The following is a 21,305-nucleotide window of genomic DNA, read 5'->3' as shown; positions in this document are numbered from 1 at the left end:
GCCCCGCCGCCGCGCAGCCCCGCCCCTCCCGCCGCGCCGCACCGCCCCCTGCCGCCCGCCATTGGCCGGTGCGGCGGGGCGGGAGGCGGGGCGGCACGGCCTTTGCGCCGCGTCCTGCCGCTGTCGTTGTCGCCGCCGCTTCCCGTTTGCGCTGCTCCGCTTCCGGGTCGGAGGGGGGGGGGGGGGCGGGGGGCAGCGTTCGGCAGCCTCCGTTGGGGCCGCGGCGCCGGCCGGGCGAGCGGCGGGGGGGCGCGGCGGGCGGGCGGGCGGCGGCGGCAACCGGCGGGGCGGCATAGCGCGCCGGGGCGGCGGCAGGGCCGCGGGGAGGCGGCGGCGGCGGCCCCCGCCGAGGCCCGGTGCCGAGCCGGTCCTCCCATCCGTCCGCCGCCGCCGCCGCCTCTCGGCCGATGCGTTGGCGGCGTCCGCCATGGACAAGATCCTGGAGGGGCTGGTGAGCTCGGCGCACCCGCTGCCGCTGAAGCGGGTGATCGTGCAGCGGGTGGTGGAGCTGGCCGAGACGCCGCTGAGCCGGGCGCAGTGCCGCGCCATGTTCGCGCTGGGCACCCGGCTGGTGCTGCAGGGCCCCGACCGCTTCCAGCGGCAGGTGGGCCGGCAGGTGCTGGAGGCCTACGGCCGTTACCACCGCGCCGAGTTCGAGGCGTTCTTCGACCGCGGGCTCGTCCTCGGCCTCCTGCAGCGCGGCTACGGCGAGCTGAGCAACCGCGACCCGGCCATCCTGGACTACATCCAGGCCGGGCTGCGCCTCATCATGAGCTGCCCCTCGGTGCTGGAGCTCTTCGAGCTGCTGCAGGTGGAGGCGCTGCGCCTGGTGTGCGAGCGGCCGGCGCCGCCGCTCTGCGCCCGCCTCTGCCAGCTGCTGGGCGACTTCCCGCAGTGCCTGCCCCGCGGCAGGAAGCTCTCGCTCGCCTTCTGCCAGCAGCTGGTGCGCAGCATCGCCCACTTCCAGAGCCAGGGCAGCCGGGAGGCCGAGCTGCGCCTCTACGTCTCGCAGGTGACGCAGGTGAGCGGGCTGCTGCGCAGCGTCTGGAAGGCCGAGCCCGACACGCTGCTGCCCTCCCTGCAGGAGCTCTTCGCCGTCATCTCGGCTGCCGGTGAGCCCCGGGCCCGGGTGGGGCGGAGCGGAGGGAAGGGGTCGCGGAGGTCCCGCAGGGGGTGCCTCTGGCACCCAGAGAGCGCTAGGATGCGGTGTCTGGCCGCAGGCACTCCGGCTAGCCAGAGGTTGCTGAGAAAGAGCATGCGAAATAGCTGTGCAGGGCTCACGTTAACATCCAGGTCACCAAGCAGTCGTATGGCACCGCAGTTTGCAGCAAAATGTACCTCTCCCCCACGGAGGGAGAGGGGGAGGAAGTCGGCAGGTTGTCACTGTCTTGTGCAGATACTGAATGAACAAAGGGCGCTGTGATTCAGCGCTCTTCGTGTGCTTAACCCATTGAAACTTCACTCATTCCACCCCGTGTCAATATAACGTTAGGTTTAGGCTAGAGTTGTTTCAAAACTTTACAGCTGCAGTCAAGCTGTTGTGAAAATCAAGTGTAGTTTTCCTGCAGGCATTTCTGTTCGTTTCTTACAATATGGCCTGTTGAACTATTGCAGATACTTCATTTGAACCATCGGTTGCGCTGGCAAGTCTTGTGCAGCACATACCATTACAGATGATAACAGTACTCATCATGAGCCTTACTACAGATCCGAATGTGAAAGATGCAAGTATGACTCAAGCTCTGTGCAGGTACCGTATTTCACTGGGAAGGGGGAACACTCTTGACTTTGCATTTTTTGAAGTTATTTCTCGCTTCAGTTAAAAAAAAAAAAGGTATGAGGACACTTTTAAGATGGCATTCAAAATTACACTGTTTGTCATGTTAAACTTGTTTAATTGCTGATACCATGGATGTTACCAGTAAGGTTCCAGTTTAAGGTTACTGCCTTCATTGCTAGTATGGCTTTTTTGTCACGCTTTGTTAGGACAGAATGAAGAGGAAGTATGAACAGAAACTAAGAGGAAGCCAGCTGTGTTGCTTTTAAATGATATTTTCTTTTTAGATGTTCCACTTGATGGATGGGAGACAGCTTAAACTAGGAAACTTGATGGGTCTTACTGTCAAGCTGAGAAATAAGGCCTTGTTTTCTGAAGATTAGCCTTTCCACTTTTCCAAGATGTAGATTGTCTCTCTCACCTTTTCTCCATCTGTAAAGAGAGGAATCAGAAATGAGATTTACTCATTTCTGCTTAGATATCTTTATGACTTTTCAGTAGGATTTGTAGGTGACAGCCTCTGTTTACATCTTTGCTCAAGTCTCCGCAAGTTTGACTGTTGTCAAAATGATGGAGGAATGGCAGCGATGTAAAAACAATTGCAGAGTGTACTTCCTGTCATTAATATAGACGTGAGTGCACATCAAGTTTAATAGCACTGTGAACGTTGATTCGGATTGCTGTCTTGGCTAGTATCTTTAGAAATGTGAGTTCTACTAATATAGAAAGGTGACAACTAGAGAAAAATTAAGACCTTGACAATCTTTACTGTCTTCCTAAAGTCTATGGAGGAAGCTTGTGTTGAGCCCAGAGAGAAAAATGAGTAAAGCAGTGTAATAGGAAGCTTTTAGAAATTTGTATTGTATTGTCTTTTAATACTGTATAAGTATCCTGTTCTCAAACTACATCCATGTGAATGTAGTATAATACTTAGATTCCTACAGTATAGTACTTATGTGTATCTTAGTGAAATACTGAGGTTGATTCTGAAAATAGTCATTCTGTTGACTGGAAATTGGGAAGCTGTACGTCATTTGAAAGCATAATATTAATACTGGTGTTTAGAGACTTTAAAAGATTCACCTTGACTGAACAGACTTCTACAAAGGCACGTGCCCAGTCTAAAATTCAAAGCTGAGAAATTCAGAAGGTTTTGTGCATACTAATAACTTGCCAGTAATATACTGGTGATTAATTTTCATGTTTGTGTAATTTTAATACTTAAGTTTTATTACCCGCTTCAACACAACGGGATTGTATAATTGTACTCCTAGAATGGCTTCTCTGTATGCCTCTGCTTAGGGAAGTAAGGCAGTGCTGAGCTTTGGGTATAATAGGAGCTGCTATTATCAAGTAAGAGCTGCCTCGTAATACTAGCTCTGGTTTTCATCTTGCTTTTGAAAGGGCTGTGCAGTCTTACTTGCCTTATTCATGGAACAAATGCTTGACATTTAAGAGTCTCGTTCTACAGTCACAGGACTGACTGTTTGGGAACCCCTTGTTACTGTTGGTTTTTAGATACTGTTGTGTCAATGCTGTATCCAGTTTTGTTTTCTACCTCTGGCTACCCTTTGCAGTAATTATTTGCTCCCTTCTGCTTTAAAGGAGTGCTCTTACAAAGGAGGTAATGCTGCTGGAATGTTTGGAGCACTGAATGACCATGTTGTCATAAGGCTTGCATCATTCCCAGGAGGTGCAGAACTCAAGGCATCTCAAAGCCTGTGTTGAGAGTCACCAGGGCTTTGAGACTGCAAATTAGAGGCCTGTCTACTTGGTTCCTAAGGGTAACTTTGATGAAACTGCATAGCTTGTCTAAAATTGAGTACAGATTAGTAAATAATGGGTAATCAGCAGATAAATTCAGTTGGGGTGAGGAGTGTTGTATCATGTACAGATGAGTATAACAAAAGGTGCTGTTTTTTGGCACTGAGGTGTTCATAATTGACTCAGCTGCCTCATTAAATCTTACCTGAAGCATCAGTGCAGAGAAGCAGGAAGTTGTTGAGTGTCTTCTGGGATGTATGACTGCTTTGAGGGTTTACTTCAGAGGTTTCAGAGGAAGTTTGCTAGCCGCATTTGGAAGCATAACAAGAATCATGCTTCTTGTTTGCACTGTGCCCCAAATATCTTTAAGAGAAACTGAATTTTGTTAGAGTGAAAATGTCCAGGTATGACCAGGCCCTTTGTCCCATTGGTCAAGATGTAAGAGATGTAAAATATTTATTTTTGGGGGGGGCGGGGGGGGGGGGGGAAGATGCCGAGTAATTTGAGTTTTGTTGTTTTGTGTTTTTTGTTTTTTTTCTAATGTGAGAGATTTGCACCATTGAGTCTTCGTCTGATAGTGCTAAGAAGATACCTTTGCAAAAAAAAGTTACTGTTTAAGGATGCGGAGATCAACATTTTTTCCAGAGATATCAAATACTGTTGTGGTTAGGCACACATGGGTAACAGGCCTGTTCATCATAGGGTGGTATGAGGCAGAAGGATCTCTCAGGGCCTTGAGGATGTTGTTTTGGTCAAACAAAAAATCTTCCATGTTCATGCATGATCACCGTGTCCCATATTAGTACCTGCCTTTGTGTTAAAATGCAGTAGCAACTGAGGAAGTGCAGCAGAGGCTATCTAGTAACCTGAGAGTCTATCATAACCTACCAGATCTCAGGTTTTGTTTTTAAGGACAGTCCTAAGCATGTCTGCAGGCTTACCCATGTCCTCTTTTGGCTTTTGTTTCTTGTCTTAAGAACATCAACTCAACTTTTAATAGCAGAAACAGATTTTAAGGATGGGAGTTCAATTTGTTCAAAATTGATGTGTATCAATTACATGGACAATGAGCCTTTTCTTCACAAGGTTAGTCATACTCAAATGGTAGCTATTGACCTATTAGTAATAGTGGTGAATAGCTTAATAGTTAATTATACTGAATAGAGGTGACACAACATGGCAAGTCTTGTGACCGGAGTGTTGGGATGAAACACAAGGAGCCCCAGCTTCCTCCCAAAAGCGGTATCTTTCATTTGGAGTTGGAGAATAAGTGTGGCTGAAACTGCGTATATTAGCAGGATGGTAGCCAGAATACATTATAACCACTGTTCTGAAACAGGGCTCTATCAAAACACTCTTTAGTTACCTAAAAAGTTAATTAAGAAAATTGAATATACTGTCTTTTGTCTTTAATCGACCTTTCAGGTCTTTGTGTCGCTGTTGAAAAGTACCAAGTCTACAAATTGAAGGGTGGGTGCTGAAGGGCACGATGGTATGAGATGTGGGGATCTGTTTTTAGGTGAAGGTAAATTCTTTGCAGGCCAAAGGAGTTCTGGCCTACATTGGATTCCTCATTTTATAAAGCATATGAAAAGGCTGCTCACAAAAAACAGTTGAATATAACATCCTGAGGAAATGGGAGCTTTATGTAAATTCAGACCAAAGAAGATTGTTGGCATGTCCCTTCCAACTGTTTTGTAGTGATATTGAAGAAATACAGGTAGATCTGTACTTGATTCTTAAAAAGTAAACAAAAAAAAAAAAAACACAACAAGGGAGTCTTAATGATTATGTTAGAGAAGCCTTCCAATGTCATGTATATGAGTAGTTCCTAATTGCAAGATATATGGATTTTGGGATGTTTGTATGCTACACGTTTTTCAGATGTAACTTACAAACTAGATGTAAAATTTGTTGGTTTTTTTTTTTTATGGTAATACAGCATGCCTGCAATACATGTCTGGTATTGCTAAACACCACTCTTTTAGCTTGCAATCTTAGGACTGAAACACTGATTTCAGTTTGGAGTACTTCATTTTCTAGGAATACCATAGGATGTGATTGTTTTCTTTCAGATTGATCACCGCAAGCCATGTGGCATGTGCAGCAGATGATTTGCAGACTCCTTGTGTCGATAAATTCTCTTACAAAGCCATGCATGCAATTCTTCACCATGAAATTCATCTGTCTGGGTTTCAGATGACTGAAACTGAGTTCAAACTAAATGCGAGAAGTTCTAAGGTCTTACGTAATTGGATATTGGTTCCCCTGTCAGTAGTTTACCTTGTCTGAGTTTGCTACAACTTTGTACTTGGAGCAAAAAAGAAAAGCAGCTTGTACTCCCTTTCTGCGTAGCGCTTATGAGATACCTCTTATCCAAAAGAAGCTATGCATCTGTGCTATGTTAGCATTCTTCTACATTGCAAATCAAAACAGGGAAGATAGGACTGCTTAAAACTGTTAGGTTTTCTTTGTTCCTTTTGGCTGCTGATGACAGAAGACAGTAATATGTAAAACCTTTTGGATATGTAGTGTGTGGCAGGATACATTCATATAGTATCCATGTCTTTTCAGTGCTTTCTTCATTCTGTTAAATAGGCTAGAAGCCTGCTAAATGAACCTATTCATAGTGATGCTGACTGCTAGACTGGTTACTTGTAATCTGTTCAGCTCTGCTTAGAATTTGAACTCCTAAAAAAATTAATATTTGAGGAGCTTTTTCTGTGAAAACAAAGAAATAGACTTGTAACTTCCCTTTTTCACTGAATTATAGAACAGAATTGTAGCCTTCTTTAGATTGAAAGCAGCCTTTGGAGGTCATCTGGTCCAATCCTGCTTCAGAGTCAGACCTTGTTGCTCAGGGCCCTTTTCCAGTTAAGAGCTTTGTGCACAGATGGAGGTGCTACAGCCTTGCTGCGGACCTTGCTTCAATGTCTGGCCATGGTCATGGTGAACGAACTTTTTCCTACAAGTCTGTTAGTGCTACTTTTCTAGTTTGAAGAAGGAGGTCTTGTGGAAAACTAAAGATAATCCAAAATTTTTTGGAGTTGAGTCTTTGGGGGGGGGGGGGGGACTAGGGAAAAAATAAAGTTTTGGCTAGCATTGCGTTATGATAGCGTCTGTGTCGTAGACTTGCTTCAAGTAACATGCCTGTCTGCCTTGAGTATCAGTGTAAATTGTCTGCTAATTTAAAAGGATAGGAGGACGTTATTTTCAGCCCTTTGTTGCATATGTTCCATTGTATTTCCTAGGCACAGCTAAATTCCTTTCACACTTCCTTGTTTCTTAGCTGTATCGAAATTCTTCCTTTTGGGGCATGTGTAGACCATAGGCTGCTGATAGCTATTATAAGGTCTTTGTAACGTCTGCAGTACTTAATGTTACTGGATTTTTGCCTTTTTTAACTTAGTAGTCAGTTTTGTTCTGGTTTGTGTGGTAAATGCTGTAGGAGGGCTGGTTGCCAATTACAGGCACTTATCATTTTCAGTTGTTTCGGCCACAAAATAAAAATTTTATCGTAATGTCTGTAAAAACTGAGTTCATTTTTTTGAATACAAAATATATGTAATACTTAACTTTATGTTTATGTATTTTTAATTATCTATTTAATGTATTAGATAGTTGTTTATATAGCAATAAATTTGTGGAAGTGTAACCCAAATTATCTTAGGACTTCCTTATACCTTTCCGTTATTTCTTGTGAGCGTGTGTGTATAGAATGTTTTTGTTGAGGTCAAAATCAAGTGGCATGTTGTTTGTTTTGTTGGATTATTTTACTAAATCATTTTTCATTGTCTTTCAGGATGATTGACTGGTTGTCTTGGCCTCTGGCTCAGCACGTAGAAACTTGGGTGATTGCACTGCTGAAAGGACTAGCTGCAGTCCAGAAATTTACTATCCTTATTGATGTCACTCTGCTAAAGATTGAGTTGGTATGTTGGAAAAGAACAAAACTGAAGGAGAAGGAAAGGAATTTGTAACAGAAGCAACAACAGGCAATTGCATAGCTGTTATAACATACACTATTTTATTGTCCTGCATAGATTATGTAAACTTGTAGCTGATGGTTACATGTAACTTGTTTCGAATGGTTGAGGATTTGGAAGTCTGTTTACATTTTTACTAGAATTTCACTTTCTAGATTTACTGAAAATAAATGTCTTGTTGTTTTTTTAGGTATTTAATCGACTTTGGTTTCCTCTAGTGAGGCCTGGTGCCCTTGCTGTCCTTTCCCACATGTTACTTAGTTTCCAACATTCTCCAGAAGCTTTTCATTTGGTAAGTTACTGATCAAATGATTTTCAGTTGTTTTGAAATGTAATTCATATGGGCTTTTTAAATTGGGCGCGAAGAGAAACAGAATTGAAGTGCTCGGATTTCATCTTTGTTTCAAGGTTCCAGAATCAGATTTCTGTGGGTTACAGCCCACTAGGCTTTCTAGCTGCCAGGTTCAGCAACTCAATCTGTAACTGGAAACAATGCTTTGTTCTTCCTTGTACGTACATATTTCTGGCAGTAGCATCTGGGGACCACATTCTGTCTTTAACTATGTACTTCTAGAATGACGTTTCACGTGGTGTGAAGTCTACAGGTGAAGTTGGGCTGTGGGTTGGTCTTTCAGGCACAACCGTTTGGAGAAAACGGATAACCAGTTACATTGCCTGCTATATATGACCTAGTTGCCCTGGGTAGATGTGCAAGAGCAAGTAGTTCAGTTTAAGAAAGTTGTGTGGTTGTGACATACATGTGTGTAACCTGAAGGGCCCTATTTTTAATGGCCATTTCTCAAAATAAGTCACCAGTTAAAGCAGTAGGTATTAGGTTATGACAATGACTGTTTACATTTGTACAGCAAGATGTATAACACCTTCCCTCTCCTCAAATTCAGTGCCTAGCTGGAAGTTGCTTTTAAGTGAAATATAGGTCTGTCAGACGTGATGATAACATCATGGCACACAGTTTCTTCAAGCTGTCCCCAGGGCTCTTAGGCTTCAGGTGATCTCAAATGCTTTGCTTTCATTGGTGTCAGAGTAATTGTCTTAATGCCTGTTAAACTTGTTTTAATAACCAAAGTTTCTCTCTACTCCCTCCCCTGCCCTACTCTGGATGTACCATAGAAAACTGAGTGACAAATGAAATAGACAAGTTGCTTTGAATGTGCTCAAAAACAAATATTTTATGTAGTTGCCATCCTGCTTTTCTTTGTTCTTGGGAGACCAAACATCCATGTGAAAAATGTAAAATAAGATGGACAGTTAAAGCAAAATACCTATTTCCAGAATTACAAGGAAAACTTGTACCATGTAATATATGCAGCTTTGCGTAAGCTTGTCTTCAGGACTTCACCATTGCCAATTTCCCTCAGTTTGAAACAACCTTTTTCACTTTGATTTTTGATACACTGCTGTCATTCAGTATCCCATCATATTCTCCTGCACTTAAACTACCTGTTTAGTATTTTAAAATTATCTGAAAGTAAAGTGGTTAAATAAACATTTTATAAAGGCTGCTGAATGTATTTTGCAGTGTATCTGAGTTAACATCCCTTGTCGCTGTTTTTGAGCATCATTGCTTGAATGACTTGCTTTTGAAGTCCTCGAAGAATGTTCTCTTGTACTTAAAATATGTAACTCAACCACAGTTTGTACTGGAGTATGACACTTCAGTTCAACTTCAGCCAGAAGTGATGCTTCTGTATATATACGAAGTATAACTTTGACTATTATGCAGTGTGCCATAAGAAAGATTTTGATTTTCAATTAGACCTTTGGACTTGTACATTCGGCTCTTCCCACATGGCTTGTCTGTACAAAATTATCACATCTTTGGTTTTATCTATGCAAGTCTCATTCTTGGAAGTTGACACGTAGTCGTTGCTGTGTATGTGCGTTTGTGAAATGAGAAACTTTTAATTGCAGCTTTCACTGGTGACTATATGGTTCATACAATCATTTATCTTGGTATTTTTGTTTTCAAAGAGTAGATAACTTGCTTGCAAAAAGAGTAGAGTTTGTTTCTGAGATAGAAAAATATTTATACTTACAAAACAACCGCTATTTGAGAAAGCGACAAATGAGTATTGTGCACCTGGCCCCTCTTAGTTTGGTGTTTTCAAGTACACTGGTTCATGTAACTTATGTACTTGCCTAAAATGATGGCATTCTTGCTTTTTTTTTTGTGTACTTTCTGTCTTTACTGCAGAACAGTTTTAGCTGTTTGTGATGGGAAATGATTGCATCCGTTTTTTTCCACAGTTAATCCCATTTGATCACTTAGAAACAGAAAAGTGTCCAAAATATTTTGGTTCAGTGGTAAGTCCCTACTCCTAGGGCCCACACTGAAATAACTTTCTACTTCTTATGTTTTAAGACTAATGAATAAGACTTTTTACATTAAAAATACAGACAGAACTGCATTGAAGAAGGGGAAAGAGTTAGACTAAACATGTTTTTTATAATGAATTTGAACTAATTCCCAAATAGGTTACTACTCCTATGCTAGTTTTTTTAGCTTGTGATAAATTATCTTGGTTTGAGCCCAGCTCTATCACTAGGTGGAGCTGCAAACCAGTTTCCATCTCCTTAAATAAAATCAGATGAACGCCTTACCTGCTTCAGATACCAAGCATTAGATTCTGTTAAAGAAAAATTGAGACATTTAGTTTTAAAAACTCTATGTATGAAATTAGGACAGGATACTGAGCTGTTAGTGGTGGCACAAAAGCAAAATGTTTGTTCTATTATCATTAATAAAAAGAGTACTTTGAACATATGACTGTTTAAAGACTTGACATGCATCTTCTGAGTTCATGGAGTTCCAAAATCTGGTATGATGAGCGGAAGACAGCACTGAATGATTAATTGTGCTGTTTGAAAATTGTCATGGGTGAAGAATAATGCATGCGTTTTTCTGGTCACTGTTTCTCAATCGCTTGTAACCTTAAGAACAAAATGTTCCCTGCCATTTAGAGTGTGGAAACAGTAAAGTTGTCTGTAGAACAAAATTAGAAAATGGAATTGCTGTTTAATACTTTCTTTTCCCTCCACTAGGTTGTGCCACACGTGGTCAGCTTGGTTCACTCCTTCAAAAGTGATGGTTTACCTTCCAGTACAGCATTTTTGATGCAGTTGACTGAGTTGATACACTGTATGATGTATCATTATTCAGGTTTTCCAGAGCTCTATGAACCCATTCTAGAAGCTATTAAGGTACATTAGGAATGCAAAGATGGTGGGATGTTTCTGTTTTGTTTTCCCAAACATGAAAGCTATAATCTGACAGATCTAAATTGTTAAGAACATTCACTAGAAAAAATAAGTTAACCACATAATCTATTGTTGATTCTAACTATTTGAAATAAACAAAAGTCCTGATTGTCCAGGAGATGATTATAATAGCCTTTAAGAAAAGTCTGTAACTAGAGCCTTTATTAAAAACGCAATCTAATTTCTTCAGCCTCGTGTACCTAACAATGTCTTTGCAAGGTTTATTCTAGACAGTGCATTTCAACTCAAACTAGAAACTGTAACTATTCAAATATAAGTTCAGGTTGAGGGGTACTTGGAATGGCATATTTTACTGGCTATTTCCAAAATACTAAGTAAACACTACATCTTAATGGTGCAGTCAGTATTGCATGCCTCTGTGGGTAAAGGATACTGGCCTATACTGTTTCAAAGCCAAGTTTTGCTTTTTTGAGACTATATTTAATTTACTTAATACATATTTTTAATTACTTAAAAGAAAAACTCATAAACTAGGGTGTTACTGCCTGATTTTGTAACAGTGGTATTTCACTTAAATGTTCTGAAGCCTAAAAAGCCCCCTATCAATTTCACCTCAACTATTTTGGACTTTTTTATTGTTAATTTTTTTTCTGATTTGACAGCAGGAATGTATCTCCAGAAAGGGTTACGGATGTTTTGAGGTTCTATTAATGCATGGAATTTGCAAAGTAGTTTAGAAGGGCAGGAAGGATTATGTGTTTATGCAGATTAAAGGTGTCTACCAGATCCTTATTCGTGTCATTTGCTAGTTGACAAAAGAAGCCCTTAAGAAGAGGATTCAAGGATTTTGTTGTTGTTGTTGTTGTTTGTAATAGGACATTTTATTAGCTTTTGACTTGCCAGACATTTGTGCTGTCAGTATTTTCAAAGGCAATAGCAGCATGTATACCCTAGGCCAGCAGGGGTGGCAAAAGCCTGAAGGAGAAGTTAAGAGCAAAGGAAGATAAAGGAGACTTCTGGGTGGCAGTACCTACTATAAAAGCAAATATACAAGTCTATTAAATGTGTGTGTTTCTTTTGTAGGATATGCCCAAACCCAGTGAGGAGAAGATTAAGTTGATTCTCAGTCAGAGCGCCTGGACTTCTCAATCCAGTTCTTTGCCATCTTGTTTATCTAGACTTTCTGGAAAATCTGAAACTGGGAAGACAGGTCTAATTAATCTGGGAAATACTTGCTACATGAACAGTGTTATTCAGGCACTTTTTATGGCTACAGAGTAAGCCCTTTTTTACTGGCTCTTTTCATTGCAAATTGACTATTGCAGTTTTCTTGCCTTTCGTTGAATATAAATATGTCCTGGGTTAGTCAGCTGCTTAGGGCTGGGTGGCTTTGTTTGCACTTAGATGCTTATTGCTTTTCTAAAATCCATCTCTGTGGAACTGCAGTTTTAGCTGTTAAAAATCCTGATCTTTTCTGTCCATTGTCAAAAATGCATATGCAATGAACTAACAAAAGTATTTTAACGCTGACTCAATGCGTTTCTTCAGTGTCTAAAATGAGAATTAAATGTCTGTCTTCCAGGTCCCAGACAAATCATCTTTTCTTTGCTCTCCTTAATATTTTAAAAGTTGCATGGTGATGCTTTTTTTACAGTCTGGAAGCTGTTGGGGGGGAGGGTGTTGGGGAGTCCTATCTTACACACTTAAATATTTGGAGAAATGACTTTGTGCAATGAGCTCCGACTGTACAGTAGTTTCACACTTCTGCACTGGAGCAGAATCCAGGGATTGAAGGGAAGTGTTCGACTGTTCTATGTTTTGCTGTCTTTCAAACTGAAGTAATTTGAGATGGAATGATGCCTGCATTGCTGTTAGAAAGCTATGAGGGAAACTAACACCTACTTCTTATTTCAGTTTCAGAAGACATGTTTTATCTCTGAATCTAAATGGGTGTAATTCACTAATGAGAAAATTGCAGCATCTTTTTGCATTTTTGGCCCATACCCAGGTATGACAGCTTTCAATCTTTTTTTAAGCTTAGATTTGTATACCAAAATTTAGGAAGTGGCATCATGCCATGGGAGTACACTACAGGACATTAAAAATAAAATGTGGTAGATTTGTAGGGGAATGAGTCTGCCTCCAAGTGTTTAGATGACATTAATGGAATTAGAGTAATCGATTTCCTAAGTGGAACATCCACTTATGAACAACCAAATGACAAAGTAAGTTCTGTTTTTATAGATGGGTTGTAATGTGTTTCCTTTCAGGAGGCAAAATGGAAAAAAAAAAAAAAAATGAACTAAGACCTGAATTGATATACCAGTTCATTTTATGCAACTTCATGGGATAAAGTTCTACAGTGAATTCTAAGTTAAATTTTAATGTCGTTCAACTTCTGATTTGACCTTTATTAAATGAAACAAAGTGTTTTCCTAGTAATAGGAAGACAAAAGACATGGATTAATACCAACGAACTCGTTGCAAAAGTCATGAGGATGGATCACCTTAAAAATAAATTTGTACTAATGAAATACTGGTGTTCTTCTGAAGTATGTCTCTTTCAAGCTTGCCAGCAAGAACATTAACTTGCTCTTAAACTTAATGTCTGGCTTATGTTCCCTACACATAGAATATTTGCAGGAACCACTACTTTTCTCTGTATTAGCGGTGATCGCTACAAAACTAATGGCTAATAATTGTTTTTCTCCTCCTATGATTAAATTGTTTATATGTGTAAATGTACCATGTTTCATACAATTTCTTCAGCATAAAGTGGTTCAGAGTCCAGTTGTTCGTATCAAAATGATAAAACAAAATGTTTTAGTTTTTATTTATCATTGTCTATTTCATACACTAACAGAGGGAGGCATATGCTCCTAGAATTTTCTTCGAGGCTTCCAGGCCACCATGGTTCACTCCTCGATCCCAGCAGGATTGCTCAGAATATCTCCGGTTCCTTCTAGACAGGTACAGTTATCATGCCATTAATGAGTAGGAATCTGCGGCCCTATCACATAATGCTGAGCATCTTGTTAGGAGCAGTCATCTAATAGTTCCATTGCATGAGTGAAAATCAGGAATTTTGGGTCTGTCTCCTGACTGTTGGTCATAAATGATCTCTGAAAAACTTTTCTTCATGAGTTTAATCCATGGTAAAGTCCAAATATAGTCTTCTCTCCATATCATCTAAAGCAGGTTGTGTTGGTGATGTTCTTTTTTTTTTTTTAAACGTGAACTTAAGCTTGGGTGTTAGTTATGTTAGCTGTGGTCCCGTTGTAAAATTCATGTGGTTGCTGAAAGCTGTTTAGTCACAGATCTGGAATTTTATCTTAGTGTAGGCAGCTATACTTCATATAGGTTAGATAAGTAATAAAGAGATGTACATGCCTTTATAACTAGTTGTTTATAAACAAGTGAATTAACTGTGACACAGATAACACCCACAATTTATTTGTAACTTTCCTTAATTTCAGCATGCTGAGTATTTTTACTGAGTTTTGGCTTAAGCAATATGCTTAGACACGTGCTTCTGGAGAACTTTATCTCAGTTGTGAAAGTGTCCTTTTTTCCCTGTCTTGGATTACTTTTATTACAGTTTCTGACATTCTTGGGTGCAAAATCTTGACCTTTTCTTTTCCTTGGAAGTAGTCTGGCACTATATAAATAGCTACTTTTTCTCTTACAAAACCTGACATGAAGAACAAGTCAAATGGAGACTTGATTTAGGATGATAAACTAGTAAACAACGTTTTTATTAAATGCATACTGGTTCTCACAGTGTATTCATTGTGTTCAGTTATGTATAAAATTTGCACAAAAATCTTTATGGTTTCACTTTATAGTTCACTTTATAGCCTACTGGATAGTACTGAACTGTATGGTTTGGCTTGCTTATATGAACGATAACAGATTTTTTAATATAAGATGTTTCTATTCACTTAACCGTTGATTTTTTTTAGCATAACTTGAAAGAAGTCTCAGATGTTGCAGCTGTATTTCTTTGAACAACAGTACCACTACTTGGACTTTTTTCTGTGTCTTTAGGCTGCATGAAGAAGAGAAAACCTTGAAAGCATTGTCTTCAGCAAAGGCTCCTGAAAGTAGGAAGAATGACGAGTCCCAGACACAAGAAACTGTCCATAAAGCACAGGTATTTGTTGAAGCACCTTGTATGGGAAGTGAAGAAAGAACTCTAATAGAGAAAATGTTTGGAGGAAAACTGAAGACTACTATATGCTGTTTGAACTGCAAAAGCACATCTCAAAAGGAAGAAGCTTTCACAGATCTCTCTCTGGCTTTCTGTCCTCCAGCATCCTTGGAGAATGTTGGTTCAAAATGTGTGGACTGTTCTGAAATGAAAGATGACTGTGGGGTGGAAACAAGTACTTCAGCAACTATTCCTGCTGGAGAAACGTCTCTCAATAGCTTGGAAATAAATGGTGGATGCGATGCAGTTACGATTGAAGGAACCACAAAAGATTTTTCGGCTGAGCCAAACTCTGAGACCAATTCTGAACTCAACAGAAGTCAAGAAAACAGGGACATGTCTCAGAGGCTAGTAGGGAAAAACACCCCATCAGTTACAGACTTACTGAATTATTTTCTGGCACCTGAGATCCTCAGTGGAGACAATAAATACTATTGTGAAAAGTGTGCCTCTCTACAGAACGCTGAGAAAACTATGCAAATCATTGAGGAACCTGAATACCTCATTCTCACTCTTCTGAGATTTTCATATGATCCAAAGTGTCATATAAGACGTAAGATCTTGGACAATGTTTCTCTGCCACTTGTTTTGGAACTGCCAGTCAAAAGAGCAACATCGCCTCTACCTGTAGTTTCAGGAGGTTGGTCTGTTGATGCTGAGGTTTCTGATATTGGAGAAAATCTTGCTAAAAAACTGAAGCCCTCTGGTGCTGATGAAGTGTCCTGTCCACAGCTGGTGCCCTATACGCTAAGCTCTGTGGTGGTGCACTCTGGCGTATCCTCTGAAAGTGGACATTACTATTCATATGCTAGAAATGTTACTGGTTCAGGGCCGTCAGGACTGCGTCATCAGTCTAAAGCTCTCTCTTTAGTTTGTCCTCAAAATAAGTTGTTGGCAGAGGAGAGTCCTTGTACTGTTACAGAAAATGAGCTGGACACTGAGATGTCGAAAGAATGGTTTCTGTTCAATGACAGTAGAGTGACATTTACCTCATTTCAGTCAGTCCAGAAAATTACCAGTAGATTTCCAAAGGACACTGCTTATGTTCTCTTTTACAAAAAACAAAATAACACCTGTGGCTTCAACACCAATTCAGCAAATGGACTCTGGGTAAATGGAGACCCTCCCTTGCAAAAAGACCTCATGGATGCAATTACGAAAGATAACAAACTATACTTGCAGGTAAGTTTCAAGTAGTATGCCAAGAGTGGTCTCCTTAACACTCACAAGAAGCAGTTTAAACAAAAAGAAAAAAAGTAGCTTCTGAGTATTCTGGTACGTGAACTCGGTAAATCACAAATCCGTCTTCCATCTTGACCTGTACTATGAAATCTGTCTAGCAACTTGATCAGCTGTCACCATTAGGCAGGAAGCACAAGGGAAAATAGTTTAAACTGGTCCTGTAACCACTTGTAACAGTATTCAGGAAGAGCTTGTCAAACAGTACTAAGTTGCATTGCCTTTCATAAATTGCAAGAATGGCTGAAGTATAGTAACTCCTAGTGTTCTTAAGCGTGTTTTCATTTCAAGTGACATTTATACAACTGTGATTGCCTAAATGTTCTAACAATTAAAATGAAGACCAAGTGTTAGTGACTAAATTCTGCTTTCCTTTTGCTTTTTTTCCTCTGGGAACTCTTACTTTTTGTAGTAGCTGTGTTTTAGATAGCTGTTATTTAAAAAATGCTGTGCTCCACATTAAAATGTGGTTTGTTTTGAGCACCACTGCTATGTGTAGGCTGTCTAGTAGTAAGTGTTTTATTTTGTGTTCCTTGGGTTAAGCTGTTCCTGGGAGTTATAGGCCTACTCAAATTAGGAAAATTAGTCAAGTTCAAATTGGGAAAGAACAGATGAATCTTGCTGTGAGAATCTTTTATAATAGTCACAGGTATTTGATAAACTTTCAGCTGGAAGCTTCAGTAGCAATTGTGGTGCTATTTTCTGACTATTTAAAACACTTGTGTGCTAACCATCATTGTTTATATGCTATCTCTCTTCTTGCCTATACAGGGTGGCATAAGGCTTAGCTTCTTCAGCAGCAGTTTCAAATAATATTTTTGGTCAGAATTGCTTTCATTTCTTTCCATTTAAGTATGGCTGTGTTCATCACCAAACTTCAAACTCAAAACTTAAATGGGGTTGTCTAAGTTAATATTTTAAAGACCATTTTGAGTCAATTTCTGGAACATAGTAAAAAGTTAAATTAGTCTTTTTGAATACTGCTGTACACTTGGAAGTGGAGGAAAATCAATGTGACTTTGTGAAACTTAGTCACTTGACAGACACACAAATATTGTTTTGAATAGTCTTCCAGAGTAAAGCTTTCTCCATAGAGCATGTAGCTTAAATTACGTAAAGCATTGTCATCATCTCATGTAAGCTGGCTTTCGCTTCTAAGCTGTTAGTGTCCTGAAAACCTTTCCCTTAAAACTCAAGTGTCCTTAAATTGAAAAAGAGTTGATATGTTCCACATATATTGTGTTTTTTGTTACTTTTTAAAATTTAGTCTTTTACACACATTGAAGTGCTGAATTCTTCCATATTAGCTTCTTAGTTCCTGAGATCCTGTCCTTTCCTCAGTTTAAATGAGACTGTTTAAAAATGCTTAGTTAATTTCTTCCTCAAATTAGGTCTAGTGTTGTGATCCTCTGAATTAGGTTATTGTACTTTTGAGAAGTCTAATTTCACTGTTTGGAGTTCCAAACAAGTATTCTGTTAAGAATATACTTTGCTATTGAGGAAGCCTTCACTTTTTTGAAACAAGGTGTTCTTTAAAATCCTCTATCGTAGTGCTTTAGTTTTATTATTGCATACCAGTTGACCACAAGGTAAACTAAAATATTTTCATTTCAAGTATAATAACCTGCAGCATGAGTAGCTCCAACTCCCATTAAAACAAATGAAAAATTGCTTTCTGAGAACAAGTGGAAGGTTTTGGGGTGGGGGAGGAGGGGAATGCTCTGCATTGTTCTCAGTCCGCAGAACTATGGTGACCATTGAGTTTTGCTTAACTGATCTGTGTCTTTCTCAGGAAAGAAATGTAATTGGTTTAAAAACGTTAAGCATTTGCTTTGTATGGAAACAAGGATATTTCTTGTGCAAGTTGTAGTGGTGTTTGCTATACTAGAACAGCTAATACAGGCTAATATTAAGTCAGCATGTGCCTTGAGAAGGAAGAGATCGGCTCAGTTAGCACCAACTATTAAACATGAATAAAGCATGAAAGATCTTAAATTAGTAGACATTTAGACATAGTAGGCATCAGTTTTAGCACTGAATGCAATGATAGGGTGCAGTTATTAATACTGTCAAGAAGCTTTAATTGGTAATTTGATCACTGCTCTGTATTTCTCATGTGTATGCATGCGTAGAGATGCCTCCTGTCTATAATAGGAAATGGCTTTATACACTCTAGCAAAGAATTTAGATCATGAGTGAAGCTTATCCTATTCTCAGTGCGTTGTGGCTGCTTCTGCATGTTCTCTTCAGCAATTGATTAAAAAGCTCTGCTTGTTGCTTGTTTGTGTTCTGCACCCAGTGTGATGCAGTGATGTGGGGCTCCAGAGCTGGGAGTCATCCCTTGCATGTAAGTTATGTGTAAGATATGGTGGTGTTGCTGTTAGTGACTGTCACTGCTGGTAGTAGTGAAAACAGGATTCATCTCCTCTGCAAGGAGGTCTCATAGTAGATGGTTGTGATCTGTATTGTGAAAGGTGCATAATCCAAAATAAGCATGAAATAACCTAGTAACTGCAGAAAAGGAAGTTCTATTGCAGCTAAATCTGACAAAAAAAAAAACAACAAAAACTCAGATTTAAGATCTGAGTTGAATTGGTACCCAAAAATCTGAGTTGAAAATGGTAGCCAAAAATAACACTTGTATTTAATATCAGGTAATCTGCAGACCTATTGCTGATGCTTATATTCTTTTTTAATCCAGTTTGCTAGGTAAAACTCAACTACCTTGTTTTAAGGAGTGTGAAGTTGCCAAGAGTTCTGTGGAGGAGGGAGTAAGGAGAACTCTTGGTTCGGTTCCTTGCTGCATTAAAACAAACATGTTGCTAACATTTCAGCAAAAAAGAAAAACCAGCCAAGGTGCAGTGTAGCAGTTTTCCCTCTGTTAGGCTTTGAGGAGACATTCTGTCCAAAGTTAAACAGCTTTTCTCAACTAACCAGGCAATTTACACAAATCCTGCTACTAAAATCTAAATTCCTGTTGGTTTCTGGTATGAAAAGTTTTGTATTCCCTAGGTATTAAGTAGTCTTTCTTTGGTATAGTTAACAGATGCATAAGAATCCACATACTGTTGGAGACTGTGTAATACTGTCTTTCAAGGACAGTGGCCAGCATATCTGTTTTGACAGCTTTTTAAAAATCTTTTATATGGTTCTGGAAATTAGTATGGTTTTTGGTAGTGCAAAATAGTTTCATACTTAAGCTGTGTTTTTGTAAGAGGACAGAAAACTGTCCCACAGTTTAAATCTATACATGCTATTTTTAGCACTTGCAAAAGTGCGTGGATAAGTCTGTTCAGCGCTTTCATGGTAGTGTAACAGTCTTTTAGGTTCTTGGCTCCATTCCTTGCTTTCACCAGGAGGTGGTGGAGAAGAAAAGGAACAACTGAAGGTGATCATCATGGTTATGAAAATCGTGTGAAAATTGCTTGCTATCGCCTGAAGATGGTGGTGTGGAATGACCAGCTGTCACATGAAGGCTGCCAGTGTGATCCTTAGCACCTAAATGCTCTCTTTTTGTTTCTGAAATAAGTAGAGCTTTTACTTTTAATCTTTATTGTTAGTCTTCAAGAACCCTACCCCTGACTTCCCTCCCTTGACTTTGGAGGCTCTTGGCCAATTTGAGGAAAGGGATAGTTAAGCACAAGCTACTGCAAGGTTTGTCAAACTATCTGGAGAGAGAAAATGTATGATATCTCTGAGGGAAGAGCAGATGCTCATCCTCTTATTAGACATCCCAGAAGCCATGGAGGTGTGCACCCGTAAAACAAGCTGGCAGGAAGCTATGCTTTCTTACCTCTCCTTCTAATGCAGGTAGTTCTTCCTTGGGTTTTCCTGCAGCTGATTCTCGTTTGTTTTCTGGAGTATGTGAGAGTTGTGAAGACCTACTCATGTTAATACAGGGTTAGCATCACAGTAACTGTTGGAAGTTAAAAGTCCACACTGAATTGGAAGTGAACACTTGTTGGTCTTGTTGCATTTTATCTGAGTATGTTGCTCAGTCATGCAATTGATTAAGTGGAATGAAATTGTGGGCTTAAAATAAATAACATTGATTTAAAGGTTTTGCATTTCAGTTTGGCAACCGAGAACAAGGGCATCCTAAAAATTCTGGGATGAAAATTCATGGGAAGTGTGTATCAATTTAATGTTCCGTTAGCTTTTGATCAGCAATCTAATCCTTTAGAAGCATCCCATGTAACTTTACAATGTTTCTAGCTTAAACTTAAATGGATTTAATTATGAATCACATACACTTAATCATGTTCAGAAAAATTGTACCTGTGGGAATGGCTGTGGATGTCGCCTTCAACTTGGATTTCAACAAGGTAACCATTCAGCCTTTAGAGTCCAGAAGCTAGTGGATGTTGCTTTTAAAGCTGTTTTTACTAATTTACTAGAAATTAAATGCCTCTAGGATTTCTTATAGTCCGTTTTCTTTCATTACAGGAGCAAGAGCTTAGTGCTCGAACACAAGCACTTCAAGCTGCTTCAGCCTCGTGCTCTTTCCGCCCCAATGGATTTGATGACAACGATCCCCCGGGAAGCTGTGGACCAGCAGGTGGAGGAGGAGGGGGTGGGTTCAGTACTGTTGGTAGATTAGTCTTTTGACTACGAAGACGACGTGGAATACACTGGTTCCGAAGCAGCCCGGTAATGCTGAGGACAATTAAAATTTTGGAACGTTGTCATATATTGTACCAAGTTTTGAGACTTGATTCCTGTTCAAAAGCAAATGTTGGGGTTTTTTTTGCTTGTGTTTTATTTGAAATAAATAAGCGCATAATGGAAAAAAACTACCTCTTAAAAATTCAGTTGCTTTTATGGTAAGAAACACTTGCCCAAAAGACAAAGTGGAGATTTTTAAGTAATTTTTAATGACAGTGCACTAAACTCAACAAGTGCACGTACATCATTTTCTATTATCCTTATCCACTGAATGAGGAAAGTTCCTTTTGACTCTGATGGTGTTGCTTTATGTGGAAATGATTTTGGATGGGTTATACTGCATACATAGTTTCCCACCCCACCTTATTAACAAATCCGATACCTTTATGACATGTAAATATGATGCAATCTTATAATGAAGGCA

General features: G+C 39.9%; 1 protein-coding gene across 1 annotated transcript; it reads left to right on the top strand.

Annotated features, from left to right (window-relative positions):
- The first annotated feature begins 314 nt into the window (after nucleotides 1-314).
- USP38 (ubiquitin specific peptidase 38) lies at nucleotides 315-21,009 on the top strand. Its single transcript, XM_035552615.2, has 10 exons — nucleotides 315-1,112; nucleotides 1,615-1,750; nucleotides 7,344-7,473; nucleotides 7,718-7,819; nucleotides 10,591-10,749; nucleotides 11,851-12,044; nucleotides 12,682-12,775; nucleotides 13,631-13,737; nucleotides 14,815-16,159; nucleotides 20,663-21,009. The coding sequence occupies exons 1-10, from the start codon at nucleotides 428-430 to the stop codon at nucleotides 20,822-20,824; spliced, it is 3,114 nt and encodes a 1,037-aa protein (XP_035408508.1). The 5' UTR covers nucleotides 315-427; the 3' UTR covers nucleotides 20,825-21,009.
- Nucleotides 21,010-21,305: the final 296 nt, after the last annotated feature.

This window comes from Cygnus atratus, chromosome 4, assembly GCF_013377495.2.
Source record: "Cygnus atratus isolate AKBS03 ecotype Queensland, Australia chromosome 4, CAtr_DNAZoo_HiC_assembly, whole genome shotgun sequence".
NCBI classification, from domain to species: Eukaryota; Metazoa; Chordata; class Aves; order Anseriformes; family Anatidae; genus Cygnus; species Cygnus atratus.
This window is presented reverse-complemented; position numbering and strand designations above follow the sequence as displayed.